Here is a 27,612-nt window from a genome sequence, read left to right as displayed (position 1 = left end):
CAGATTCATAGAACAATGGACCATCATTTTACTGACTTTATGTATGGACCCCAAAAATCTCTCCTTTATTCCCCCTTATAGATGGTCCTGTCTCCACATGACTGTTCTTCAATGTTCATGTCTGTGTTCAACCACCTTTTAATCTTCTAGAACATTACTTTTCTTTAAACAAAACTAAAACACTGTCTCCTAATTCTAGAAACAGAAGTTGTACAGGGTGAGTGGTGCTGGTTTGTTGGTAGTGAATAAACAGAGCAGATGTTAGCAGCTGGTTTTTATCCATCATCAGCCTGGAGTCAACCAATCAGGAGCCACTCAGTGGCTGTCGACGCCCCCTTCTTTAATAACCACACAGATGAGTTCCACCTGGGAGGAAAATATTATATTATACCCTTCCATAAAACACACAACAATCAAAGACCTTGGGTCATAATTTAACTACATTTTTCATGGCCATTATTCTCCAGTTTAAACTCATTTAAAGTTGTTATAATGCTCGTGCAACTTAACGTAAACATGCTCAGAGTTGATTAAACTAACACACATTAGCTGTTCAGGAATCAAGTTTCTCAGAGTAAGTCAACTCAGAGTTCAGGGATAGAAACTTTATAACATTTAGCAACAAACCACGCTTAAAAAATGCATGTGATTTTTTTTTATTTTATGTTACTTTTGACCAGATTTACAGCAATATTTTCTTTTCTCCTCCTATAAATATATATCTAAATGTTAAATGGAAATGTTAAATCTAAACCTAGATGTTAAATATAAATGTTAAATGTAGATCTGAATGTAAAATGTAAATCTTATATGTAAATGTTAAATATAGAACCTAAGTCTATGTTAAATATTTATTCTAAATCTAAACATTAAATGTAAATCTTTCAATTCAACTTCATTTATATAGCACAGAAAACAACAAAGTCAAAGTGCTCAACAATTTAAAATTCATAGTAAAAAAATAAAGATCCCAACAAGATCCACATGAACAAGCATTTAGCAATAGTGGGTAGAAATAATTCCTTTATTTTCTTAAATGTTAAATCTAAATGTATGTTAATTAAATCTATATCTCAATGTTAAATGTAAATTTTAAATCTATATCTAAAACTTAAATGTAAATCATACATGTTAAATCTAAACCTAATTGTTAAATATTACATGTAAATCTAAATGTTTAATATTAAATCTAAATGTTAAATATAAATCTATGTTCAAAATATGAAATTGATATCTAAATGTTCAATGTAAATCTTAAATGTTAAATATAAAATCTAAATCTATATGTTAAATATTAAATCTAAATGTTAAGTCTAAAATTTAGATTTAGATACACTAATCTATTCTCAGTAAATATGGTCACACAGAGGCTGCTTTATATTTCATGTGTTTTTAGTTTGATTTACAAATAGTTTTTGCAGCTATTGCTGATGCTTTGTCACGTGATGAAAAGCTCGACTAAGACTTATTTATTGATCTTTGGTGACTGACGACAACAAAACTTTTGCATGGAAAACAGTTTATATCCTTTTATTATTTACAGATTTTTCCCATCAGAGGAAGAGGGCGCCCCCTGGTGGCTCCTCATGTGTGTTTTCAAGCTGTGGCTCTGGCTGAAGCTGCAGTGGCAGACGGCGCACGTGTACGGCCGCTCCCCGCTGTGCGTTCTCACGTGCGCGCTCAGGTAGACCTTGCGTGCGCAGGCCTTCCCACATGTGGGGCAGACGTAGGGTTTCTCCCCCGTGTGCACGCTCAGGTGCTGCGTCAGGTTGCTACGGCGCTTGAAGCCGCGGCCGCAGTGCGAGCAGCGGTGGGGGGCGTCGCCGCTGTGTGTGCGTAGGTGCAGTGTCAGCGCCGTCTTCTTGTTGAAGCCCCGCCCACACTGGGCGCACAGATGCGGCCTCTCCTCCGAGTGTGTGCTCATGTGGTTATTGAGCTCCTGGCTCGTCAGGAACATCTTGCAGCAGACGTGGCAGAGGAAGGAGCGCTGGCGCTCCGTGTGGATCTTCTGGTGCTGCCGCAGCGCTCCCAGCAGCTTGAAGCTCTTCCCGCACTGAGGACAGCCGTGCGGTCTCTCCCCGGAGTGCACCATCATGTGGCGGGACAGGGAGCGGTAGTCAACCAGAACTTTACCGCACACGCCGCACTGCTGCGTCTTCTGTTGACTGTGCGTTTTGCGGTGACTCTTCAGCTGTTCTTTGCGCGGGAACGCTCGGTGGCAGATGTAACATCTGTGGAGCTCAGCGTGAACCTTCTGATGATCCTCAAACAATTCCTTTAACACAAACGTTTCCCCACACTCGGTGCACTCGTACGGAGGCTCACGGGAATGTTTGTCTAGTCCGTGCTGCACAAGAAAATGTTCCTTCAGGAGCTCCGCCGACTCCGAGGAGGCTCCGCCCACTCCACACGCACTTCCTGGTTCCAGTTTCTTCTTTTTCTTCTGCTCCCGTTTAGAAACAACATCCTGCTTCAGCTCCTCCTCCTTCCCGACTGAAGTCCACATTTCGTCGCTCTCGCCCGGCTCCAGGGCCGCGGCGTCCATCTCACAGGGAGGGGGCGGAGCCACTGCGCACGCTTCCATCTCCTTGACGCCAACGCTGCAGAAACAGGAAGTAAAGGAAACATGGACTAAAGGAAAGGTTGGAACAAATGATGAATCAAAAGAATCTAAGAAATCTTAAAAAAAGGAAGAAAAAAATAGAAAGAAGAGAAAAAGGGAAACGTAAAAAATTAAGAAAACAAAAAACAAAAAAAAACAACTTAAAGTAAAATTTACAATGTCTTCATCATGAATCATTGAATAAAAAATAGATTAAAATTAATTAAATATGATACAATTAATATTAATCAATAATTAATAAAAGTATTTAATAAATTTGAAAAAACCATCTACACTAAACTATTCAATACATGAATTAAGATAAAAAATATTGTTATATTTGAATATGTTCATGTATTTTTCTTTTTTCCAACAGTGTAATATTTCCTTTAGGGGACAATAAAAACTAAACTGGAAGCTGTTCAGGAACAAATGATCATTTAATGAGTTTAAAACCAGTGAAAAACAAAACTACCAACAAATCCAAAATTAAAAACATGAAACAGAACAAAATCCATTTAAAACCATTTTAAATTCAGTCAAAAACCAGTAACAAATACTAAAATACTATTAAATGAGTCTGAAACCAGTAAAAATAAAACAAACCAGTAGAAACATGGTTTAGTTCATCAGTGCTGTCTGCTGCCACCTGCTGGTTAGTTTCATTATTACATTAATGACATGTTCAGCACTTATAAACCTTTTACATCTAATGTCACATATATTGACCCATTATTGTCATTTTTAACATATTTTCACTATATTTCATGATTATTTTTGCCAATTTAACTACATTCAAGATTTTTATTGCCCACATTTTGCCAGTTCAAACTAATTTTCCCTCCATTTTTTAATTCCATTATCCACAATTTGCAACATTTAACTCTTTTTCACCATTTTTTGGTCACGTTGAACATATTTTATTTGTGATTAAAACAAAGGTTTAAGATGACTTTATACTATGACCCAAATAATAATACACTTCCTGGATAACAGTGGATATTATTAACTTACCTTTCTTCTGGCTCCGCCTCCTCCTTCAGACTGGAGGACTGAATGTTGCTGGTGATGTTGCTGGTGATGTTGCTGGTGATGTTGCTGGTGATGTTGCTGGTGATGTTGCTGGTGATGTTGCTGTGTTCCTCTGGTTCCTGGGTGAATACAGACCACCAAAGGTTAAAGGTCAGATGTTCTCAGTGTGAGCTCTGAGGAGGGCGACGCCCACCCACCTTCATCCTGATGAAGAGGATGGACTTCTTAATGCTGGCCTGGATCAGCTCTGGGGTTCTCCTCCCCTCCCTCAGAGGCTTTAGGGTCCATCCAGGTCCAGGTCCTGGTGCTGGTCCAGAGGTCAGCAGCTCCAGGTGCTTGGCTCTGAGCTGAGGGAACGTTCTAGTGAGTAGATCATAGAAGTTCTCCTCACTGAGGCCTGAAGAACATCTGAGCACCAGGACAGGACACCTCTGTAGCACTGAGAGGACAAAGATCTGATTTATGCTTTAATTTTAGACTTATTCATTTATTTTAGACCGTTTATTTATTTATTTTAGACTGATTTATGGTCTTCAACCAACTGAGTCAATTCTTAACATTCAACAAAATATTTGATAAATTTCAGTCAGGTTTTGGTTCTCATCACATCACAGAAACTGATCTGATCAAAGTGATCAATGACATAAGGTTGAACACTGATTCAGGAAAAGTATCTGTTCTCATTCTGTTGGATCTAAGTCTACATTTGACACTGTAGATCATACAATGTTGTTGCACAGATTGTAAACATGGGTTGGACTAAATGTTAAAGTAATGGTTTAAGTTCTACTTGGAGGATCAAAGTTATTTTGTAAACATTGTAAACTTTGAATCTGACAGATTACCAATGTCCTGTGGGGTTCCTCAGGGATCTGTTCTTGGACCTCTTCTGTTTAGCCTTTATATGCTTCCTTTAGGACAAATTTTACACAACTGTAAGGTTGATTATCAGAGCTACGCAGATGACACACAACTATATCTATCACTGAACCCAGATGACTATGGTCCCATTGAGGTGTTGTGTGACTGTTTAGAAAAAGTAAACTGCTGGATGAGTGAAAACTTCCTTCAACTAAACCATGACAAGATGGAGGTGATTGTCTTTGGTAACAAGGAAAAGAGGACTGCTGTCAGCAAGTATCTGAGTCTGGATCTTTAGAAGATAAAGACCAAGTCAAAAACCTTGGTGTTCTGATTGACTCAGATCTGACATTCAGCATCAGATCAAATCTATCACAAAAACATCTTCTACCACCTAAAGAACATCTCCAGAGTGAAAGGTTTAATGACTCAGAAAGATCAGGAGAAACTGGTCCATGCTTTTATCTCCAGCAGACTGGACTATTGTAATGGTCTTCATCAAACATCTACAGCTGGTTCAGAACGCTGCAGCTCAGGTCTGAACCAGAACAAAGAGGTCAGAACACATTACACTGGCTCCCAGTCAGCCTCAGAGGAGACTGTAAAGTTCTGCTGCTGGTTATAAATGTGTGAATGGGTTTGGTCCAGAATACATCAGTGAGATGTTAGTCAGGTATGAACCCAGCAGGTCTCTGAGATCTATGGACACAGGTCAGATAGTGGAGCCCAGAGCTCACAGTAACCATGGTGATGCTGTGTTTAGTTGTTATGCTGCAAAGAAGTGGAACAAACTGCAGCAGAGCTGAAGTCAGCATCACATGTGAACATTTTTAAATCAAAGTTAAAGGAACTTTTTTCTCTACTGTGTATGATTGATAGAGATTTATGGTCATGATGATGATGTCATGTGTTTGTTGATGATTTTAAATGTTCTTATTGATTTTAAACAGTTGAATGTTTTATCATGTAAAGCACATTAAGTTTCCTTGTGTATGAAATGTGCTATACAAATACAGTACATTTGCCTTGATTTATTCATTTATTTTAGACTGATTTATATATTTATTTATTGTTTTTATTTTAGAGTACAGTAATTTATTTACTCATTACTTTTAGATGGATTTATTTATTCACGACTGATTCTCACATTTATATATTTATAGTGATATATTTATTCATTTTAGTCCGATTTATTCATTTATTTTCAATGATTTATTTCTGTTTTCTCTTGGTGGTTATTGTGTTTTATTTTTGTTATTATTTCTGTTCCATATATCATGATTTTCCAGGTCCAACCATCAGATAAAGACGTGTACAGTTATTAGAGCTCAGAGTTATCAGGTGTGGGACCGTCGTATGGGCCTCGTACCATTCTTGGAGACAACGTTGGTTCCAGGCTGGTCCAGGATCCTGATCCTGAGGTGGATCCACTTCTTGGAGCTCTGAGTTCTACTGGAAAAACAACACTGACTTTACATCACATGACCTGGACCAGCTGAGGAGGGGGAGGAGGAGGGACTCACATGAGGGGAGGGGCCAGTTGCAAGTTCTCCAGACGTTCCTCTTTCTGTTCCTCCTCCAACAAGCAGCAGCTGCTCTTAGCGCCTGGACAACAAAAGGTTCACATGCTAATACACGCTAACACATGCTAATACTAGGCTTTTCACCGATCTGATAGGCTACATTGGATCAGCCGATATTTAGCATTTTATGTAATATTTCACTTGTATTTGTGCACAAAGGTGAAAACCTATCAGTTCCCTAACACACGCTAACACACACTAACACACACTAATAGACGCTAACACATGCTAAAACATGCAAATACGCTGCCAACACATGCTAACACCGCCAACACATACTAACACCGCTAACACACACTAACACATGCTAACACCACTAACACATGCTAACACACGCTAGACTGAAGCTAAACAGGAAGTCCATTAACACTTGTTTATAGTATGATTTCATTGTTTTGCCATTACTGCTGATTCTTAACTCACTCAGTGCCATTGACGAGACAATTTGTCAATTACGTTTTATCAAGGAGATTACTAGAAAACACCCTGGCGGAGATGACTCATCAGTATCTAAGCTGTAATGTGATGTAGTGACCAACTGTGACATGTAGGTGGCAGCAGAGCACCTTTAGATGAGAGCTCACCCGTGATGGGCAGAGCTCAGAGGGAGAGGAAAGGACTTTACGAGACAGAAAATGGAGCTACGAGAGTTGATACTGAAGTTTCCACCAGCTCACACTCAACCAGAGCCTGTGTGGAACTAAGTGGAGTATTCAGAGTGTCACGATGGGGAGAATAAACGATTAAAAAAAAAAACGGGCAAGCAGTGACACTCGGCATGTCCGGGAGAAGGAGGAGGAGGAAGTTGTGTGTGTGGAGAATGATGGGGGAGAGACTTGGAGGAATGCCAAAATACAGTAAGAAATCCATTCAACTCTGACATAGATAGTAAAATATTAATGATTTTTCCATCAAAAGCCTGGTCTCAGTGTTGTTTTATAGAAGGAAACTAATGATGTGTCACTAAAGCAAAAAATAAATAAATTGCTTCAAAGTCACTAATAGATTTTTTCAGAAAAAGCCGTTTTTCTCAGCTTTTTGTCACAAACTGGTGATTTGTGTGAAACTTGCCTCTGTTTAACGTCTGATTACAGAAGAACAAAACAAAATAGAAACCAAATTATTTTTTCTGATGAAAGTAGAAACTTTTATCTGTCAGAATTCAGATTGTTATAGTGTAAAATATTCTGTGGGTCTTTGAAAATCAGTCAAAATGCTCTAAAACGTCTGGAAATGAATGCGTTTTACACCACATACACCAGTGTTTCTCAACCTTGGGGTGGGACCCCATGTGGGGAAGCCTGGAATTAAAATGGGTTAGCCTGAAATGTCTATTAATTGGTTAATAATAATTATTATTATTATGACAAGTGACACACTATAAATATCAAATAAATGTGTTTCTACACTTTCTAATATAAATCTCGTTCAAATAAAATGCAGTATAAAAAACTCTAAGGTGGAGCATTAGGAACCACTGATATACACAGCGCAGACAAACTAAATCTATAATATATATAATTATTTATATTAGAACTATTATTGTATTATTGCCAACTTCTGTAGCTTAAAATTGAATAATATCAGAACAAACTAAAAACTGGCAAATTGAAATAAAATAATATATCCAAAAAAACAGACAAAATGACTAAAAATACTGAATAAGTACAGTGACATTTACAAAATGATTTTTTTAAAAATTAAAAATAAAATAAGAGAAAAATTAAACAAATCAAGAATAAAAACAAAGAAAATGAGTAAAAATACACAAAACAACAATAAAAAGTTAAAAACAAGTTATTTTATAGTTTCCTGTGTTAATGCTAACTGGTTATTAATCTAATGCTGACATAATATTAATGACGTCACTGACAGTAACCCACCCCTCAGTGCTGAGTGTGTCTCCTCAACCTGCGGTTCCCACTCCTCCATCAGCCGGTCAAAGGCCGCTAAGATGTCCCGGGTCGCTGCGTTCAGTCGGCCGCTGACGAAGCTGCGGAACTCGGCTGCTTTATTCATGTTTCCCGATGATTGGAGCTTTAGCTTTAGCTATGTTAGCTGTGCTCAGCTACAGCTGTGTGTCGCTACGGTACAAGTCCTCCGACTGGACACAAGGACCCGATAAAAGGTTCCGGCTCCTGACGTCACTTTATTTATTTATTTATTTATTTATTTATTTATTTATTTATTTATTTAATATCTTTGGGTTGACAGTTTGGAAATAATATTTAGTGAGTTTGAACTTAGAATTAGAATTAGAATAAAGACCAATCTGAGCAATAACACAGGAAACTACAAAGTCCAAATGTAGTTTGTAACGTAGTTAGGACTATTTAAGTTAGTTTAAGTCTAGTTTTAGTTTTTTTTTTATAATTCATATTGTGCTCTTTTTTGGAGTCATTTTGTGTTTTGGTTTTTTTTTTTGTGTATTTGTTGTGTGTGCCTTTATGTGTTAATTTTTAGTTTTATTCATAGTCTTTTGACTTTTGTTCATTTTGAGTATTTTTTGTTGTGTTTTTTTATTTCTTATTGTAATTTTGTGTATTTGTTGTATCTGATTTTCGAGCCGTTTTGTGTGTTCTCTGAATCATTTTGCATGTTTTTTGTGTATTTCTTGTGTGTGCATTTAAGTTTTAATTTTGACTTTGTTTTTTTAATAGTTTTTAGACTAAAATACAATGTAGTTTTATTCTTAATTTACTCATCAGGACTATTTCACTTACAGAGTTTTATTGTATATTTTTGGAGTCGTTTTGTGTTTTTTTCTTGTCTATTATATGTATTTTTGTTGCTGTTTTGTGCATTATTCAGTCAAAGTTTGAGTGTTTTTTCTTGTTGTTTTGTATAATTGTGTTATTTTGGGGTATTTTTCTGAAGAACCTCTACATACTGTATGTCTATACTGTATATTTAAATGTATAAATCCACGTTGTTGCCTGTACTCACATATAAATGTATCATGTTGGTTTAAAAATGAGCTCTGTGGTTTTCAGTTTGACGAGTCATGTGACTTCCTGTGAGCGATGAGCTGAGTTTTAGGGAAGTTCACACACTTGTTTCTCACACACTGTTGTTGTCGTCAGTTGTTTGGACGATGAGTGAGTCGAAGGATGAAGGAGAACCGTTGGATTCCTCTGATGCGTCTGAACAAGTGTGGAGTGAGGCGTCACACCAGTAAGAGTCCAAACACAAAACCAGCTCCTTTGATCCTGAGGAACTGTTCCCTCATGATCACGTTTCCATGGTAACATTTGCTTTGTTGTCAGGGGGACATGGACCGAGGACGACCTGAAGGAACTGGACTCCATCGGATTTGAGTGCGAAAAAACTGAGCTGTGTAGCATCGATGCTCAGGTCCAAGAACACGGTAGGACTTTTAGGCATTAGCATTAGTTAGCATTAGCATTAATGTCTCCAGGGACCTTTACTGATCAATATTACAGTTAGTGTTAGCATTATTGTCTACAGAGATTATTTCTGAACAATATTACAGTTACTGTGAGCATTAATGTCTAAAAAGATTATTTCTGATCAATATTAAAGTTAGCATTATAACTGATGTCTACAGAGACTATTTCTGATCAACATTACAGTTAGCGTTAGCATTAGTGTCTACAGAGATTATTACTGATACAATGAACAATACAGTTAGCATTAGCATTTGCGTCTAGAGACATCATAAGTAATAACATTATAGTTAGCATTAGCATCCATGCCTATAGAGACCATTACTAATCAACAATAGAGTTAGCATCAGCATTCATGTTTATAGAGACCATTACTGATAAATATTATAGTTAGCCTTAGCATTTGTGTCAATAGACACCATAAGTGATAACATTATAGTTGGCATTAGCATTGGTATCTCCGCGGCACTTTATCAGCATTAGCATTAGTAGTCGGCTTTGAATAGCCAGTTATAGTTAGCAGTAGAAGTTGTTTAACTCTGACTTTCATAGATTCTCTTTCAAATTTATAGTATTTTTTTTTTTTTGGTATTGTTTTAATTTGTTTATTTTATTTGTTTTCTATCTTGTTTTCATTCTTTTTCTTCTCTCAGATGTTCTTCTTCCCCAGCTTTTAAATGAACACAGACTGGCTCTGAAATCCAGCTGTGAACATGTGACCGAGGGAGGCGACCAATCAGGAGGCGAGACACTGCTGAGTCGCATCTTCACCGAGCTTCACGTCACAGAGGAAGAAACTAGCGTCCAAACTGGCAACAAAGATCTCCGCGACACCACCATCAGAGTCTGCGACATTTTCACTGGTAACAAAAACATAACAAAGACAATGATGCTAATGCTAACTATAGGTCATCACTTATGGCCTCTATATATGCTAATGCTAACTATAATGGTCATCACTTATGGCTTCTATAGATGCTAATGCTAACTATAATGTCATCACTTATGGCCTCTATAGATGCTAATGCTAACTATAATGTCATCACTTATGGCCTCTATATACAATAATGTTAATGCTAAAAATAATGTCATCACTTATGGTCTCTATAGATGATGATGCTAATGCTAACTGTAATGTCATCACCGATGGTCTCTGTGGATTATGATGCTAATGCTAACTTGTATTTATCAGTAAGATTTTTTTAGATGCTAATGATAATGCTAACTTTTATTTATCAGTAATGGCCTCTATAGATGATAATGCGAGCGCTAACTTTTATTTATCAGTCATGGTCTCTGTAGATGCTTTACCTTTCATCAGTAATGGCTTCTTTAGATGCTAATGCTAACATTACCTTCATCATTATTGGCCTCTATAGATGTTAATGCTCACGGCAACTATACCTTTTTATCAGTAATGGCCTCTATAGACGATAATGCTAAGGCCAACTTGTATATATTAGTAATGGACTCCATAGACAATAATGCTCATGCAAACTTTTATTTATCAGTAATGGCCTCTATAGACGATAATGCTAACGCTAACTTTTACTTTTCAGTAATGGCCTCTAGGGACACTAATGCTTACCTTACATTTTATCAGTAATGGCCTCAATAGATGATAATGCTAATGCCAACTTTTATTTATCAGTAATAGCCTCTATAGACACTAATGCAAATGCTAACCTTAACTTTTTATCAGTAATGGCCTCAATAGACTATAATGCTAATGCTAACTTTTATTCATCAGTAATGGCCTCTATAGACACTAATGCAAATGCTAGATGATAATGCTAATGCTACCTTTTCTTTATCAGTAATAGCCTATATAGACAATTATGCTAATGCCAATTCTTCTTTATCAGTAATGGCCTCTATAGACGACAATTCTAATTCTAATTTTACTTTATCAGTAATTTAATTTTCTTTATATGCTAACGATAATGCTAACTACTTTTTTATCAGTAATGTAATAATGTAAGTCAAAGAATGTATCTATTTTTTGTACGTCTATGATTTTGCTCTCCAGTAAGCATGTGAATCTCCATCACTGACGATTCGATACCTATCTCGATACACTACAGGCGATACGATACATTAGCGATACATTTCGTCCCTCCTGGCGATAGGCGTCAGGAATCGTTTCCTCACATTTGGAACTATTTTTATCAAACTGTCACAACAACAACAATCACTCTCAATGAGTAACTTACAGTGAGACTTTCAATAGTACAATGTCCATATTACTGTCTGCCAGACAGATACTAAAGTAGGCTGGATGTCTTTACAAATGAAGTAGGAGCTGCCATCACTTATTGCTTTAGCACAGGTAGCACTAGAGTAGCGCCTTGGGAAAATACATTTGCGATACTTCTCTCACCTGTTTTGCTGGTGCTCGGTTTGTATTCTGCCACGGAGGAATCTGATTTAGCGGGAGCAGCGGAGGCCTTAGGTGAGCTCCTAAATTTGTCATACTTCCCGGTCTCACGGTCTGAGTTTACCTCCATACTGAGATTATAACCCTAACCCTAACATAATCCAATAAACAAATAAAACACGTTTCTGTTCACTTTGAAAACAAAAATAAACAAAAACTAATTCTTTTTTTACTTATTATTTTTTCTAAGCAAAAATAAATGTTCCGGTAGTGCGCATGTGCGTGCATGCGCATATATGCGCATATACAATCTCAGTACAATGCGCACTCAGTACATGACACCGGCTTCCAGGAAGTAGGGACGCACTGATGGTGCATTCAATGTGCCTCGGAAACACAGGATAAAATTAAATGCGTGAAAAAACACGTGCAAAACAAAAATACGTGAAAAAATGGATGCAACGATGGATTTTATTGATGTAGGCACGCTCTGGATTTCACCCGTAAATACCGATGCACACTGAATGAATCGATACACTCACATCACATATTTATTATTTAGATACCCGATTTGTATCGATTAATCGCCTCATGCTTTCTCTCCAGGTCGTCAGAGATGCATCCGGTTGGTCCTCACCGTCGGTGTCGCTGGAGTTGGGAAAACCTTCCTGGTTCGGAAGTTCACCTTGGACTGGGCGGAGTGTTCGGAGAACCAGGATGTGGACGTGGTAATGGTGCTGTCGTTCCGAAAGCTGAACCTGATCCGATGCGAGCGGCTCAGTCTGCTGATGCTAATCCACCTCCTGCATCCCACCTTGAAGAAGGTCTCCGCCCAGGACTTGGTTCTTCTCAGGCTCCTGTTTATCCTGGACGGCCTGGACGAGAGCCGGCTGAAGCTGGATTATTGGGAAGGAGAGCCGGTGTTTGACGTGAGTCAGAGTTCCACGCTTGACGTGCTCCTGAAGAACTTAATCCAAGGGAACCTTCTCCCATCGGCGCTGGTTTGGATCACCTCCAGACCGGCAGCGGCCCATCTTATCCCCTCTTTGTACATCAGCAGAATGACCGAAGTCCGAGGATTCACCGATTCCCAGAAAGAGGAATACTTCCGGAGAAGGTTCTCCGACGTAGAGCTCAGCAGGAAGGTCCTCTCTCACATCCAATCCTCCAGGAGCCTTCGCACCATGTGCAAGATTCCCATATTTTGCTGGATCTCTGCCATGGTTCTGGAAAAAGTTTTGGCCGATGGCGAGGAGGACAAGCTTCAGAAGACTCTGACCAACATGTACTCGCACTTCCTGATGGTCCAGATGAGGAGGAAGCATCAGAAGTACATGGAGGCACATCAGGAGCTAACGGAGGTTGACCAGATGCTTCTGCTGAACCTTGGGCGTTTGGCGTTTGAGCATCTGAACGTCGGGAACATCATGTTCTACCAGGAGGACCTGGAACTCTGCGGTCTGGATGTGACCGAAGCCTCTGTGAACTCTGGAATTTGCACCGAGATCTTTAAAGAAGAATGCGTGATCTTCAAGAAACCGGTCTACTGCTTTGTTCATCTGAGCGTGCAGGAGTTCCTGGCTGCGGTTTATGCCTCCCACTGCCATTCCAACGGAAAAACGGCTTTGCTGAAGGGCTTCTTTAGAAAGACCTGGACGCAAGTCCTCTCAAACCCAATGTGTCTCCTGGAGACGGTGTCCAGTATGTTTGGGAATCACAGAATCTCCTCTCTTGAAGACTTTTTGATGAGAGCCTTGGAGAAATCGCTAGAGAGTAAAAACGGTCACCTGGACTTGTTTGTCCAATTTCTACATGGGCTCGCCCTGGAATCCAACCGGAGGCTCCTTTTTAAGCTTCTGGGTCCGGCAGAGAATGGTCCGATAGTTCTCAAGAGGATCGTAAAGAACCTGAAGCAGCTGAACCTGAGTAACATCTCTGCTGATCGAAGCATCAACATCTTCCACTGCCTGATGGAGATGAACCAGTTGTCAGTGGAGCAGGAGGTCCAGGCCTTCCAGAGGTCCAAGCGCCTATCTGGGAAGTTATCTGAGATCCACTGCTCAGGTCTGGCCTTCATTTTCCTGATGTCTGCGGAGCCGCTCGAAGAGCTGGACTTGGAGAAGTTCATCACCTCGCAGGAAGGACGACGGAGGCTGATCCCAGCAGTGAGGAACTGCAGGAAGGCCATGTGAGTATTAGTATAAGCAGGGAATACCGTTCAGATCAGAGTCAGGAAAAAGAGAGTCAGGTTTAACAGCTCCAGTAGTCGCTAATATGTATGCTAGTATGAACTCTCTCCTGGTCAGTTCTGGTCAGACTGCCCTAAGAAGGCCAGATTCCACAACACACTGATAACATTCACCAAGGTATCTGTCTGAGGAGACTCTGCTATGTTATGCATCTGACCAGCAACCCTAAAGCTGGACTTCATCTCATTCATCTAAAACCACCATAACAGTAGCTGTTGTAACTTATCTAATTGTTAGCATTAGCTTTTACAACTGATCTAACTGTTAGCATTAGTAATATCTGTTATAACTGCTAGCATAAGTAATAGCTGTTATAACTGTTCTAACGGTTAGCATTAGCTGTTATAACTGACCTTCCTGTTAGCATTAGTAATAGCTGTTGTAACTGACTTAACTGTCAGCAATAGCATTATTTGTGAACACCAACCCAACTGTGAGGATTATCAGATATTATAAACCCAGATTTAGCATTCACACAATAAATCACTGGACTGATGTTTATCATTAGCTGACATAGCTTTTAGCATTAGCTGTTATAACTTATGTAGTGTACTGACTTTGACTCCGCCCCTCCTTATTACTCTTCTCCTTTTTAATTAGTTCATGTGTGCGTGTGCTTGCAGACTGTACGATTGCGGCCTCACTGAGTCGCTGTGTGAGGTAGTGGCCTCCGCACTGACCTCTGACCCCTCCTACCTGACGGACCTGGACCTGAGCTTTAACCACCTGACGGACAACCACATGGAGCGACTCTGCGTGGGACTGAGGAGTCCACACTGTCGTCTGCAGGCTCTGGGGTCAGTCCAAACCTCTGTCTTTAGGGGGGCTGTAAAAACCATGGGTGGGCACGAATATTATTAGTCAACTTTAAAAAGCAATTTCCCCCTGGGATCAATAAAATAATTCTGATTCTGATTTTTTTAGCATCACTCACACAATTCTATCCTCAATAAAATGGGCTCAGATATAAACAGAGGAACTCGTTAGTATCTGAGGAAAAAAAGAGATATTTTAACAGTGACTCGAACAGATGAATGTGTCCGATCCTCACACTGCAATAATCTGATCAATAATCTGATCAAATCTACATCTTATATTGTTTATATACAAAGGCGTTTCAAATTAAAAGTGTGCTTTATCATTTTCACAGATTTCAATTACATTTACAGGCATTGGGAAAACCACATGTTTTGTGATTTCTAGACAGCCCAAAAATAATGACATCATGGCCTGTCAGGAGCCTGAACCGGAGAATACGCACAGGAGAGAAACACCTAAAGCCTTGTTTATGCTTGACATGCACGGGATGTTGTGAGGTGTGTGGGCCAAAAATGTTGTCACACACTAACACTCTTGCGCTAACACACCAACACTCTTGCGCTAACACACCACCACTCTTGCGCACACACTAACACTCTTGCGCACACACTAACACTCTTGCGCACACACTAACACTCTTGCAAGCACACAATCAACTTTCAGGGGAAAAATGATTGTGATTTTAATTGTAATTGTAAAAAATGCCAGTCAACATAGTTATAATTGAGTTGTAATTAAACATGGGTAATGTAAAAATGTAATTGACCTCCGACCCTCTGTGGTGTTGTGGTGACGTTGGTAACTGTGCTATACTCAGACTCAGCTGCTGTGGTCTGTCCTCCTCCTGCGTCTCCTCTCTGGTGTCTGCGCTGAAGTCCAGCTGCTGTGAGGTGAAACATCTGGACCTCAGTGACAACCCCCTACAGGACCAGGGGTTGAAGATCCTCTGTGGCTACTTAGAGAGCACCCACTGTAGGCTGGAGACGCTCAGGTGGACAGAATCACACTTAACATTATTGACAAATGAAAGGCGGGGCTTATCACTCACCTCTTTGTGCTGCTTCAGTTTGAGGAGTTGCAGGTTCTCCAAAGTGGGGGGTGTGTCTCTGGCCTCCGCCCTGAGGTCAAACAGGAGCCTCCGTCACCTCAACCTGCAGCTGAACCCAGTGCAGGAGGCGGAGCTACAGCTGCTGCAGAGAGAGGGAGGCCACCTGCACAGCCTCAGGTCTGTGAGCAAGTCAACATGTGATAAACAAACAAGTCAACATGTTATAAACAAACAATAAACAAGTCAACATGTGATAAACAAACAATAAACAAGTCAACATGTGATAAACAAACAATAAACAAGTCAACATGTGAAAAACAAACAATAAACAAGTCAACATGTGATAAACAAACAATAAACAAGTCAACATGTGATAAACAAACAATAAACAAGTCAACATGTGATAAACAAACAATAAACAAGTCAACATGTGAAAAACAAACAATAAACAAGTCAACATATGATAAACAAACAAACAAACAAGTAAACAAGGCACAAGGGAAAAAGAAAACAAGGGGTCTGCTTTCCTAAAAAAGTAAAGAACTAAAAATTGGGTCTGTTTACAAAAAACATTGTGTTTGTTTACCTTCTATATACTGTATGTTTGTTGTTTACCTTCTATATACTGTATGTGTGTTGTTTACCTTCTATATACTGTATGTGTGTTGTTTACCTTCTATATACTGTATGTGTGTTGTTTACCTTCTATATACTGTATGTTTGTTGTTTACCTTCTCACTTTGTTTATCTCCACATTGTGATGTACAGTATGTGCTTGTTTGTGCAGCGTAAACAACAGAACGTTTGGTGTGTCCACACATCAAAGTGGTGAGTATATTCAGGGTTTATTTCCTGTCCCTACAGGAAGTTGCAGTATTTTATCTTTGTAATTCTGAGACAAAAATCCTTCATTTTGCACCAAATGTTGCTTCAAAAGTTGAAACGTTTGTAAACGTTGGTTTGTTGTTTACTGTGTTTTTTCTGAGCAGATGATAAAGACCACGATGAAGACGACACAGGTATGGGGATGTGATTGGATGAGAAAGGATAAGTGGGCGGGTTTACTGTATGTGCTTCCTGACCTCTGACCTCTGACCTCGAGGGAAGTGTAAAGTTAAAGCTCCAGAGCCTGAAGAGTGGGCGGAGACTAAACAAACAGAGGTGAGATTAATTCATTAATTATTGAGCTTTATTTGTAGCACAGGCGTCATGATTCATATCAGGGATGTCCAGAAGCGTAGGCGGCGCACGGATCACCTACTATTCTCTTTCTGACCGCCTTCTACTCTTAAACATGTTCACAAATGATTGCTTACACCTTTAGCACCTAAATAATATCTGTAATATTATGTAAATATCTGTAAAAGTCACGTTTTTCTATTAACTCTATCTGCTAGCGCATAGCATCTCTTCTTCACGACCCAGAATAGCTGCATCCCAACCAAACACTGGGTTACCAGCGCCCTCTGCTGGTCCAAACTAATATCTGGTGGCTGCAACTGAAGGAAAACAATCATTCTCTCTAAACATTTCCCTAATAATATAATAAATCTTAACAGTCACAACATTACTGAATTCAACTAAATTAAAAAAAACATGATCTTTAAGAAAGAGTCAACAAAGAAAAGAATTGCTAGTAAGAATAATTCACAGACCAAATTTGAAAAAAGTAGATTTTGAGGGGGATTTTAATTCTTCTCTATGGAATTGAATATGTATTTTTTTTAAAAAAAACATTTATGATCAATATCATCATGAATCATGAATTAAACGTCCTGTGTCCAGGGTACTGGGAGTGGTACTGGGAGTGGTACTGGGGGGGGGGGGGGACCCCCCAGGTGTTGCGCGTCACCGGGTTTTAGCCTTATACCCTTTTTTAAAGCCTACTGCTTTTTTCTGGACTTTTCTGTCATAAGTTACAGCTGATAAACTGACATTAAAATGCCTTTAAACACAGTCAAAGTCAACGTATTCATATTTAAAGGAGACGCCTATGAATAATTAATGTCATTATCAAAACAGACCCGACTCGGGCCAGTTGGTGTTATGGTGTCAGTGAGGATCATGTGACCTTGTGAATTATTTCTGTTCACAGAGACAGGTTGTAAAAAGCCTTCCGTGGTCTAAACCAGTGGTTCTCAAACTTTTTTGGCTCAAGCACCTATTTCTCCCACCTTATGTCTGACTACAATATTTTGCTTAGAATTCTGTGAAAAAACATCTATAGATCATAATGATGAAATGAATGAGCGATAAAGCACATTTTAAAGAATCTCCTTTTGTAAATAAGTGAATGAAACAGTGTTTAGTGCCTCCTGTATAGATTTATTTCCTATCATCTCTCTCCTGATGTGGGACCAAGACTTTAGTGTTTTCAGTTCACGTTCTAATCAAGATCATTTATATCCTCCATTTTGTTCTATTTGTATTTTCCTTTGTTCTTTTTATTATTCAATACATTTTTCTTCTCTTTTATCCATGTTTCTCTGTTAGTTTTGTGTATTTTCTAGTGATCTTGTGTGTTTTTTCTCTCATTTAGTGTCTTTGTTTTAGTGTTGTGTGTTGCTGGTAATAGTAAATATTTCTCTCCCTTAGTGTGTGTGTTTTAGTGTCATTTTGTGTATTATGTTGTTGTTTGTCTGTTCTTTTTATTATTCACTATATTGTGCTCTTATTTTGTGAGTTGCTGGTAATATTTAGTGTGATTATCATTTTTAACTTAGAATAAACATCAATAAACATAAACATCTCTCTCTCTCTCTCTCTCTCTCTCTCTCTCTCTCTCTTCCTCAAGTACTCCCTGTAGTGCCATCACGTACCCCTAGGGGTACACGTGCCTTCATTTAAAAAACACTGGTCTAGAGTGTTTTTACTGAATCGTGACCCAATTCTGAGCTTCAATCTTTCAAACACTCGCTCGTTCGACTCTTTAAACTCTGAGTATCAGTCAAACGTGTGTGTGTGTGTGTGTGTGTGTGTGTGTGTGTGTGTGTGTGCGTGTGTGTGTGTGTGTGCGTGTGTATGTGTGTGTCAGACGCACCATTGAAGAACAGAAATCCTAAATTTGTTTTGAAAATTATGAACATTCTAAGAGAAGTTTGCTTTTATAGATGGTATGGTTCTTATGAACTTTGAGCTCCTTCCATATTTTTTCCAATGTGGTTTTCATACTGCAAATAGATAAAATAATAAACTGAACTGAAGATAATTCACTGTATTTTGCTTCCAGCCATTGAAAATGAGGATATTCACTCCTGAAGTGGAAACAAAGTCTATGCGGATCTCATACAGGTGTGTGTGTGCGTCATCTACACACAAACACACGCCAATATACACTCATCTGTAAATAAATGTAGATCAGCAGAAGCTCAAAGCCAAGAAATGGGACTAAGAACCAGGACTGGTGATGTTCTCTGATGGCTGTGGTTTTCCTTTTGTTCCAGGTTCAGGTTTCCTGCTGCAGGTCTGTTTCACTGTCGAATCACAAGGATCAGGTTTGATGTCAACCAGGAGGCGGAGCTAGTTTACCGGATGGTCCAATGGGACGATGGCCTCCTTCAGTCATCCGGAACGAAGACGCCCGCAGGACCGCTTTTCCACATGGAGTGCTCAGCTAATGCCATCCGTGGCCTCCAGCTGCCTCACTGTGAGAGGGAGGAGGGTGAGCGCCTCGTGTTTGACATCATGTTCTAGAAACTGAAGCTTTGTGAGACACCAAAGCAATATATGAAGCATACAGTGAAGTATGGCGCCATCAGCTGGTTAATCTCCAACATCAGTAAAAGTTCTCGTACATCAGTAAAGTGTGTTTAACAGTCCCTCCAGGATTTTGAGGCCAGTTTCTGTGACTGTTTTAAAAAAACTGCTGCAAAAGTTTCTGCATTTTGAGGTTTTATTACTTACTATAACTTTGCCTAAACTGGTCAATTTGCCATAAAACCTGATTGCCTTTGAATTCTCTCATAACAATACAGAAAAGAGCTCAGATTCACAATAATCTAACAAGATGTGGATTATTTTCATCACATTTTAAAGGTTTCCACTGCAGAGAATTTTACAGAGAATTAGTTTGTTTACATTTTTGAAACAAAAACTAAAAAATCCTAAAATACATAAATGCTTCTTTTCCTGTGAGAATCTCATAAATACACTCGTGTTCAGTCATTTGTAAATGTGTATGTGGAGATACCACCAGGGGGCACAAGCACAATGATATTGGCCGCTGCTACCGTTTTAGACGATACCTGTAACGAGGCTCTATCAAATATTATTTATAATAGTAGAGGTTAATCAGATTATTATCTTTAAAAGTCCTTCTAGAGCAGCAGAAGATCATTAACCAGTTGCGTTCGTGAGACACGTTTGTCTCTATTTTGCTCGAAAGAGTCAGTTTGGCTGTTGTGACACAGTCTGTAACCAGACTAAATGGTGATTCCGGTCGCACCGGGTGACTGCAGAACTTAATGTGGTTCACACAAAGCAGACGGACTTCAGCCACAATGTGCTGCAGAATCGACGAGAATCTTTAATCAGATTGGTTAAAATTGCGGAAATTTGCGGTGATTGGACAGAATTGCATGGCTGAATTTGTAGGGATTGGCTGAATTTGCATTAATTGTTGCAATCGCTGCATCGCGATTTCCTGGAGGGTCTGGTTTAACAATATTAAAAATTTTTCATATAAAACTAAAGTGTGTGAAAAATAACTGCATCTATCAATGCTTCTATCAATTCAGAGCAGAATATTAAAATGTTGTGAGATGGTTACAATAGGTTTGAGCCACTCTGTGTTTGTGTTGCTGCAGGGTTACATCTGAACCTGTTGTCGGTCGCTCACGTCTCTGAGGATGGTATGATCATGTTGGAGCCACTGAGGGTGACGGAAACCCACGTCGAGCTGAAGGTCCCTCACCTCTCCGCCTTCGGCCTCCTCTGGGACACCGTCCAAAGGCTCATCGGGACCTCGCGGTCCATCCACGGGCAGGTGATGCTGTTCCTGAGACCTCCCAGATGTGGACCGCCAGTTCTGGACGTGTTCCTGTTGCCGGAGAACGTTCCTGTGACTGAGGTTCAACACTGAGTCAAAAGTATCTGAATAAAACTTGGTAGATTAAAAAATATCATAAAAATTTACCTTTTAGTCTTCAGGACTTGAAACGTGTACCGCCACCTTATCGTGGTGGAGGGGTTTTAGTACACTAATGACGACAGGCTACAATGCCCCATGTAGGGTCCCCCATGGCCAATTGATCCTGGGGGAAGGGTTAGAAAGAGAGTGGTTCAGAGAGTAGTGTACCCTGCCCAGGGGGCCACCGAGACCACACCCTGGAGCCAGGCCCGGGGATGAGGCTCGTAGGCATGCACCTGGTGACTGGGTCAGGTCACCAGTCAGGCGAGGCCCGAAGCAGAGGCCAGTCTTCTCTAGAGGTGAGATGCATCGTGAAGGGGTGGCAATTCTTATTACCCCTGGCTGAGGGGCTGTACGTTGGAGTTTACGCCGGTGAATGAGAGGGTTGCCTCCCTCTGCCCCCAGGTGAGGGGACGGATCCTGACTGTTGTTTGTGCCTATGGGCCAAGCATTAGTTCAGAGTATCCACCCTTCTTGGATTCCTTAGAAGGAGCACTGGAGAGTCCTTCTTCTGGGGGTTCCCTCTTTTTGCTGGGGGACTTCAACGCTCACGTTGGCAACAACAGTGAAATCTTATCGGAACCTGAGTGGTGCTTTGTTATTGGACTTCTATGCTCTTCACAGATTGTCAATAACAAACACCATGTTCAGGCATAAGGGTGTCCAAATGTGCACTTGGCACCAGGACACCCGAGGCCGCAGTTTGATGATCGACTTCTTATTGTTGTTGTGGATCGGTGGAGGGAATACTTCAAAGACCTCCTCAATCCCACTGACTTACACGCCTTCCGGGGAAGAAGCAGGGCCTGGAGACCCAGGAATGGACTCTTTTATCTCTGGGGCTGAGGTTGCTGACGTGGTTAAAAAGCTCCTCAGTGACAGGGCCCCAGGGGTGGATGAGATCTGCCCAGAGTTCCTCAAGGCCCTGGATGTTGTGGGGCTGTCATGGTTGACACAACTCTGCAGTGCCTCTGGATTGGCAGACTGGGGTGGTGGTCCCTCTTTCCTGGGTGCGCTCCAACTATAGAGGGATCACATTCCTCAGCCTTCCTGGTAAGGTCTATTCAGGGGTACTGGAGTGGAGGGTGGACCAGCTCTACACCCTCAGCAGGTCTTGAGGGTTCATGGGAGTTTGCCCAAATAGTCTACATGTGTTTTGTGGATTGGACAAGGCATTTGACTGTGTTCCTCAGGTATTCCTGTGGGGGGTTCTCTGAGAGTATTGGGTACAGACCCCCTGATATGGGCTGTCCGTTCCCTGTACGACCAGAGTCAGAACTTGGTCCGCATTGGTGGTAGTAAGTCAAACTGGTTTCCAGTGAGGGTTGGACTGGTCCAGGGCTGCCCTTTGTCACAGATTCTGACAACTTTCATGGACAGAATTTCTAGGCACAGCCAGGGAGTTGAGGGGGTCCTGTTTGGGGGCCTCAGGATAAGGTCACTGCTTTTTGCAGATAATGTGGTTCTATAATAATAATAATAATAATAATAATAATAATAATAATAATGTATTGGATTTTATATAGCATTTTATCATAAACACGCAAAGCGCTTTACAGAATTAAGGCAATATTCTTTCACTCCACACTTAGTGGTGGTAAGCTACTACTGTAGCCACAGTTGCCCTCGGGCAGACTGACAAGAGCGAGGCTGCCATAGTGAACAATCGGCCCCTCCCACCACCATCAACACTCACTCACACACACAACATCCATACTAGGCAATGTGGGTGAAGTGCCTTGCCCAAGGACACAATGGCAGATACCACTGGAGCGACTGTCCCCCACTGTGGCCCCTGGAATTCTCAGTGGTTCTGTTGGCTCCATCAAGTCGTAACCTTCAACTCTCACTGGATTGGGTCACAGAGTGTGAAGCGGTGGGGATGAGAATCAGCACCTCCAAATCCTTTTATGGTTCTCGACCGGAAAAAGGTGGAGTGTCTTCTTCGGGTTGGGGATGAGGTCCTGCCCCAAGTGGAGGAGTTCATTTACCTCGGGGTTGTTCACGAGTGATGGAAGGATGGAGCGAGAGATTGACAGGGGGATTGGTGCGGCGTCTGCAGTGATTCGTCGTGGTGAAGAGGGAGCTGAGCCAAAAGGCGAAGCTTTGAATTTACCGGTGGATCTTGGTTCCTACCCTCACCTATGGTCATCAGCTTTGGGTCATGACCCAAAGCTCAGCCATCCGGGAGGGGCTCAGAGTAGAGCCGCTGCTGTCGCTGTTTTAGTCAGAGGGAAAACAACGATTCGACAGAAACGAGTCCAAAATTGTTCTTATCCTATTTTCTGTCTTTCAGCCCCAGTTTAAGACATCATGCATTAGGTTTATTTACGGTCGGGACATTTATTTCATTAGTTTATGGGCTTTTGTTGTGAAAATATGGAGGTGTTCATGATGAGGTTCTTCACTCTGTTCCTGAAGGTCGCTGCTCAGCAGGGAAACGCTCAGCGATTGAAGGTCTCCTCCTACTGCTGCTTCAGCTCTGGTGGAAACTACAGCGTTCACTGTGAGCCAAACGATCTTCAGATCCAGCCAATGGTGAGAGAGTCTGCTATCACTCACTGACTCACTCACTGACTGACTGACTCACTCACTGACTCACTGACTGACTCACTCACTGACTCACTCACTGACTCACTCACTGACTCACTGACTGACTCACTCACTGACTCACTCACTGACTCACTCACTGACTCACTCACTCACTGACTCACTGACTGACTCACTGACTGACTCACTCACTGACTCACTCACTGACTCACTCACTGACTCACTCACTCACTGACTCACTGACTCACTCACTGACTCACTCACTGACTCACTGACTCACTCACTGACTCACTCAATGACTCACTGACTCACTCACTGACTCACTCACTGACTCACTGACTCACTCACTGACTCACTCACTGACTCACTGACTCACTCACTCACTGACTCACTGACTCACTCACTGACTCACTCACTGACTCACTGACTCACTCACTCACTGACTCACTGACTCACTCACTGACTCACTCACTGACTCACTGACTCACTCACTGACTCACTCACTGACTCACTGACTCACTCACTGACTCACTCACTGACTCACTGACTCACTCACTGACTGACTCACTGACTGACTCACTCACTCAATGACTGACTCACTGACTGACTCACTCACTGACTCACTGACTCACTCACTGACTCACTCGCTGACTGACTGACTCACTCACTCACTGACTCACTCACTCACTGACTCACTGACTGACTCACTGACTCACTCACTGACTCACTGACTCACTCGCTGACTGACTCACTCACTCACTGACTCACTGACTCACTCACTGACTCACTGACTCACTCGCTGACTCACTCACTGACTCACTCACTGACTCACTGACTCACTCACTGACTCACTCACTGACTCACTGACTCACTGACTCACTCACTGACTCACTCACTGACTCACTCGCTGACTGTCGTACTGCTGTACGTTTAATTTCAGAGCGATCAGTTTCGCGAGAAGTTTGGGCCGAACTTCGATCCAACGTTCGAGGTCTTCCTGACCTCTGACCTAGAGAAAGTGACCCTGAAGGTGAAGAATGAAGAAATGACGCTTGTGGTGTGGGTACGAGACATTTATCTTCCCACATACGTTACAGGTATGTTCTTATTAAAGAGGGCAGATACCACAGTACTCTTTCATTGAGAAATTCATCCCCTTGCTGGACAATTTTACCTATGTGCAATATGTAAATTACACTTAAGTTATATTTATTTATCTTTTTGTTGAGTCTTTTCCTTGTTTTTGCACCTTTACGTATACTGTTGTTTGTATTTGTTAATTTAATCTGACTCTGGGACATGCACAAGAGTTCCGTTATACCTGTTCTTTAATGACATGTGCATATGGGAATAAACTTTTCTATTATTTGTAGTGTAAACATCTGCCACGTCAAGACTAAACGTTCATGGTAGCATTAGTGCTGTTTGTTATCATTCAAATGCTCCACCCACAGCTCAATGAGAAGGTGCTGTGCGTTCACAGGGACATGCAGCTCTCAGGTTTAAAATTATAACTATAAGTTATAGTCTGGAAAATATAGCAAAAAGCTATCAGCTATTCCTTTTTGACATCTGTTCCTCCCCCAGGTGAAAGGGGGGATCCTTCGGACAGGAACGCCACCATTGGGGAGTTCTCGCTACAGTCGGTGCGCTACAAGTTCATCGAGAAAGTGAGCAAGCCCACCCTGGAAACTCTCCTGGACCTCCTGCTGCAGAAAGGTGTGATCACAGACGAGGAGATGCAGTCGGCTCAGAGGGAGAACCGAGCACAGCAGGCGAGGGAGGTCATAGACATGGTGCTCAGGAAAGGCAGCGAGGCCTGTGCAGAGCTCAAGACCTTCATCCAGGAGGTGGATCCGTTCCTCTACAGACAGCTGGACTGCTCTCCTTCTCAGGGTTCTCTCCAGAGCTGTTGAGCGATGGGGCCCCCGACGTTTAATCGGTACTAATGTAATAATTGTTGCACACTTGGACACAAAGGGACTTCCAGCCGTTGTTTGAACTCTCTTTTTAATCTGAATAACCCAGAAACACATACATCAGCCACTAGGGATGTAACAATTCACTCAACTCCCGATACGATTTCATTCACGATACTGGGTTCACGATACGATTCTCTCACAATTTATTTTACAAAATGGGACTGTAGACAAATAATGATTGAAAAATATTCCTTTATTTTTTGGGGGGAAAAAACTATAAAATACTGTACAATTTTCCTTTTATTTTTCATTGTCAAAAGAATCCCTTGATAAACTATTCAAAACAATGCAATTTAATTAAAAATAAATCTAAATCTAAATAAATAAAGGAATAATACAAGTGAATTAATTTAAATTCTGGTTCTATAGTAAACAATGCAAAACTGCATAATAGTTCTTTTTAATTTTTGAAAGTGCAACTGAAAATGTATTTGTGCCTTAACAATTGGACTTTAAAAAAGAAACCAGTCTGCACTGTATTTACGTCAGATATTTGTTTGAACCAGCAGAGGGCGCTGGTAACCCAGTGGTCGGTTGGCAATGCAGCTAATCTAGCAGTGAAGAAGAGATGCTACGCTAGCAGACAGAGCTAATAGAAAAACATGACTTTTACAGATATTCACGTAATATTACAGATATTCTTTCGGTGCTAAAGGGGTAAGGAATCATTTATGAACATGTTTAAGAGTAGAAGGCGGCCAGAAAGAAAGTAGTAGCAGATCCCGCCCACCGCCTACACTTCTGAATAACTGCTGGTTAAAAGAAGTACTGCGATTAAATTTTCAGAAAATCGATCTCAACCGTGATACCTATGAATCGATTTTTAACTGCCTTACGAATAATCCCTATCAGCCACACCATCTGTTTAATACAGGCGATTGGCTCGGATGCTCCCGTCTTCACCTGAGGACCCCTGCCGCCACTTAGCTGCCCCTGATGCTGCCTGTGATCCTGCGCTTGGTAACCGTGAAAATCACAGTCCAATATGAAAAGTGTTCTTCAATCAGGAAGTAGCGTGTAGCGACACATGATGCTGCTCGTTTATAACCCCCAACAGATCATTCTACATGTGAACACATGTCAATACCGTCTGGTTGAAACGTGTTCAGGCTTCATTCGGGCCAGGTCTTCTTTTTACGGCTCAATTAAAGCTCCAATGTGTGCGTGTGCACATCCTAAAAAGAGAAAGCTTAGTGTAAGAAAAAAAGAGGGAAATAAAAACTGTTAGCGGGTTTGGCTCTCATTCGGCAGGCAGGCCTTTAGCAGCGTTAGCATGTTTCGCTTACCGAAGTGACAAAGACGTCGCGATTGAGTGAGTAACGCCTGCGTTAGCAAATCTAAAGAAATTTGAATTTGTCAGTCAGCTTCATCATGCTGCTGTTGCTGTTTTGATTTATGCAGATTTACCATTGGTTGACGTTTTTACGCCGGCCAATCAGATAGATTTGGGTGGGTGTGTTCTGGTCATTGGTTCGTGGAGGATTGAAAAAGAGAAGTTGAAATATCTCAGAACACAGACAGTTATGTTCTTTTTTGTCTTCTTTTTGAATAATATGTTCATATTATTACACGAAAGTCAAGGAAACATCAAAGTGATCAGCAGACACCGCTGAAGAAGACTGGCAGGGGGGCATCGTTTTTGTACTGATCATGCAACTTTGTTTCTGTTTTGATTTTTTTGTTCTTTTGTGGAAAACTGCATTTTATTTGTGTCTAGCATATAGTGCGACATTTAATGAATGTAATACTCTTAGTTTTTCATTTCTCATGGTCTGATTTATGATTAGTTTTCTTTATTTTTTGTTAAATCATAAAGATGTTTTTTTAAAAAGGGAAAGTGTTCAGGAAAAAATTAATTACACATTTCTACATTTTTGGACCTCAGCTTTTTCTTCTTTTTTTGGTTCTCTGTGTATAAATCTGAGATATTTTTTACATGTTTAAAAAAATGTAAATTAAATTAAATTGTACTGC

At 40.8% G+C, this 27,612-nt stretch overlaps 2 protein-coding genes across 7 annotated transcripts; one reads left to right on the top strand and one right to left on the bottom strand.

Annotated features, from left to right (window-relative positions):
• Positions 1 to 1,514: 1,514 nt before the first annotated feature.
• LOC114480132 (zinc finger protein 485-like) lies at positions 1,515 to 8,178 on the bottom strand. Of its 2 annotated transcripts, none has more exons than XM_028473990.1 (6): positions 7,962 to 8,178; positions 6,019 to 6,100; positions 5,865 to 5,947; positions 3,832 to 4,073; positions 3,617 to 3,753; positions 1,515 to 2,600 (listed from the first exon to the last, which is right to left on the bottom strand). In XM_028473990.1, the coding sequence occupies exons 1-6, from the start codon at positions 8,095 to 8,097 to the stop codon at positions 1,538 to 1,540; spliced, it is 1,743 nt and encodes a 580-aa protein (XP_028329791.1). In that variant the 5' UTR covers positions 8,098 to 8,178; the 3' UTR covers positions 1,515 to 1,537. The 2 variants fall into 2 exon arrangements, with proteins under 2 accessions (XP_028329791.1, XP_028329792.1); XM_028473991.1 differs by having other exon boundaries at positions 5,865 to 5,944.
• On the top strand, positions 8,079 to 25,721 carry LOC114480112 (protein NLRC3-like). 5 transcript variants are annotated; one of them, XM_028473959.1, is made up of 17 exons: positions 8,079 to 8,206; positions 9,162 to 9,252; positions 9,345 to 9,445; positions 10,139 to 10,348; positions 12,469 to 14,050; positions 14,735 to 14,908; positions 15,748 to 15,921; positions 15,997 to 16,155; positions 16,766 to 16,806; positions 16,968 to 16,997; positions 17,081 to 17,139; positions 19,208 to 19,269; positions 19,422 to 19,639; positions 20,784 to 21,046; positions 23,528 to 23,644; positions 24,597 to 24,753; positions 25,244 to 25,721. In XM_028473959.1, the coding sequence occupies exons 2-17, from the start codon at positions 9,173 to 9,175 to the stop codon at positions 25,570 to 25,572; spliced, it is 3,756 nt and encodes a 1,251-aa protein (XP_028329760.1). In that variant the 5' UTR covers positions 8,079 to 8,206; positions 9,162 to 9,172; the 3' UTR covers positions 25,573 to 25,721. The 5 variants fall into 5 exon arrangements, with proteins under 5 accessions (XP_028329760.1, XP_028329762.1, XP_028329759.1 ...); XM_028473961.1 differs by having other exon boundaries at positions 9,341 to 9,445; XM_028473958.1 differs by lacking the exon at positions 8,079 to 8,206 and having other exon boundaries at positions 9,113 to 9,252.
• The last annotated feature ends 1,891 nt before the right edge of the window (positions 25,722 to 27,612 follow it).

This window comes from Gouania willdenowi, chromosome 18 (genome assembly GCF_900634775.1).
Source record: "Gouania willdenowi chromosome 18, fGouWil2.1, whole genome shotgun sequence".
In the NCBI taxonomy this organism is placed as follows: Eukaryota; Metazoa; Chordata; class Actinopteri; order Blenniiformes; family Gobiesocidae; genus Gouania; species Gouania willdenowi.
The sequence above is the reverse complement of the archived record's forward strand: the minus strand, read 5'-3'. Positions and strand labels throughout refer to the sequence as shown.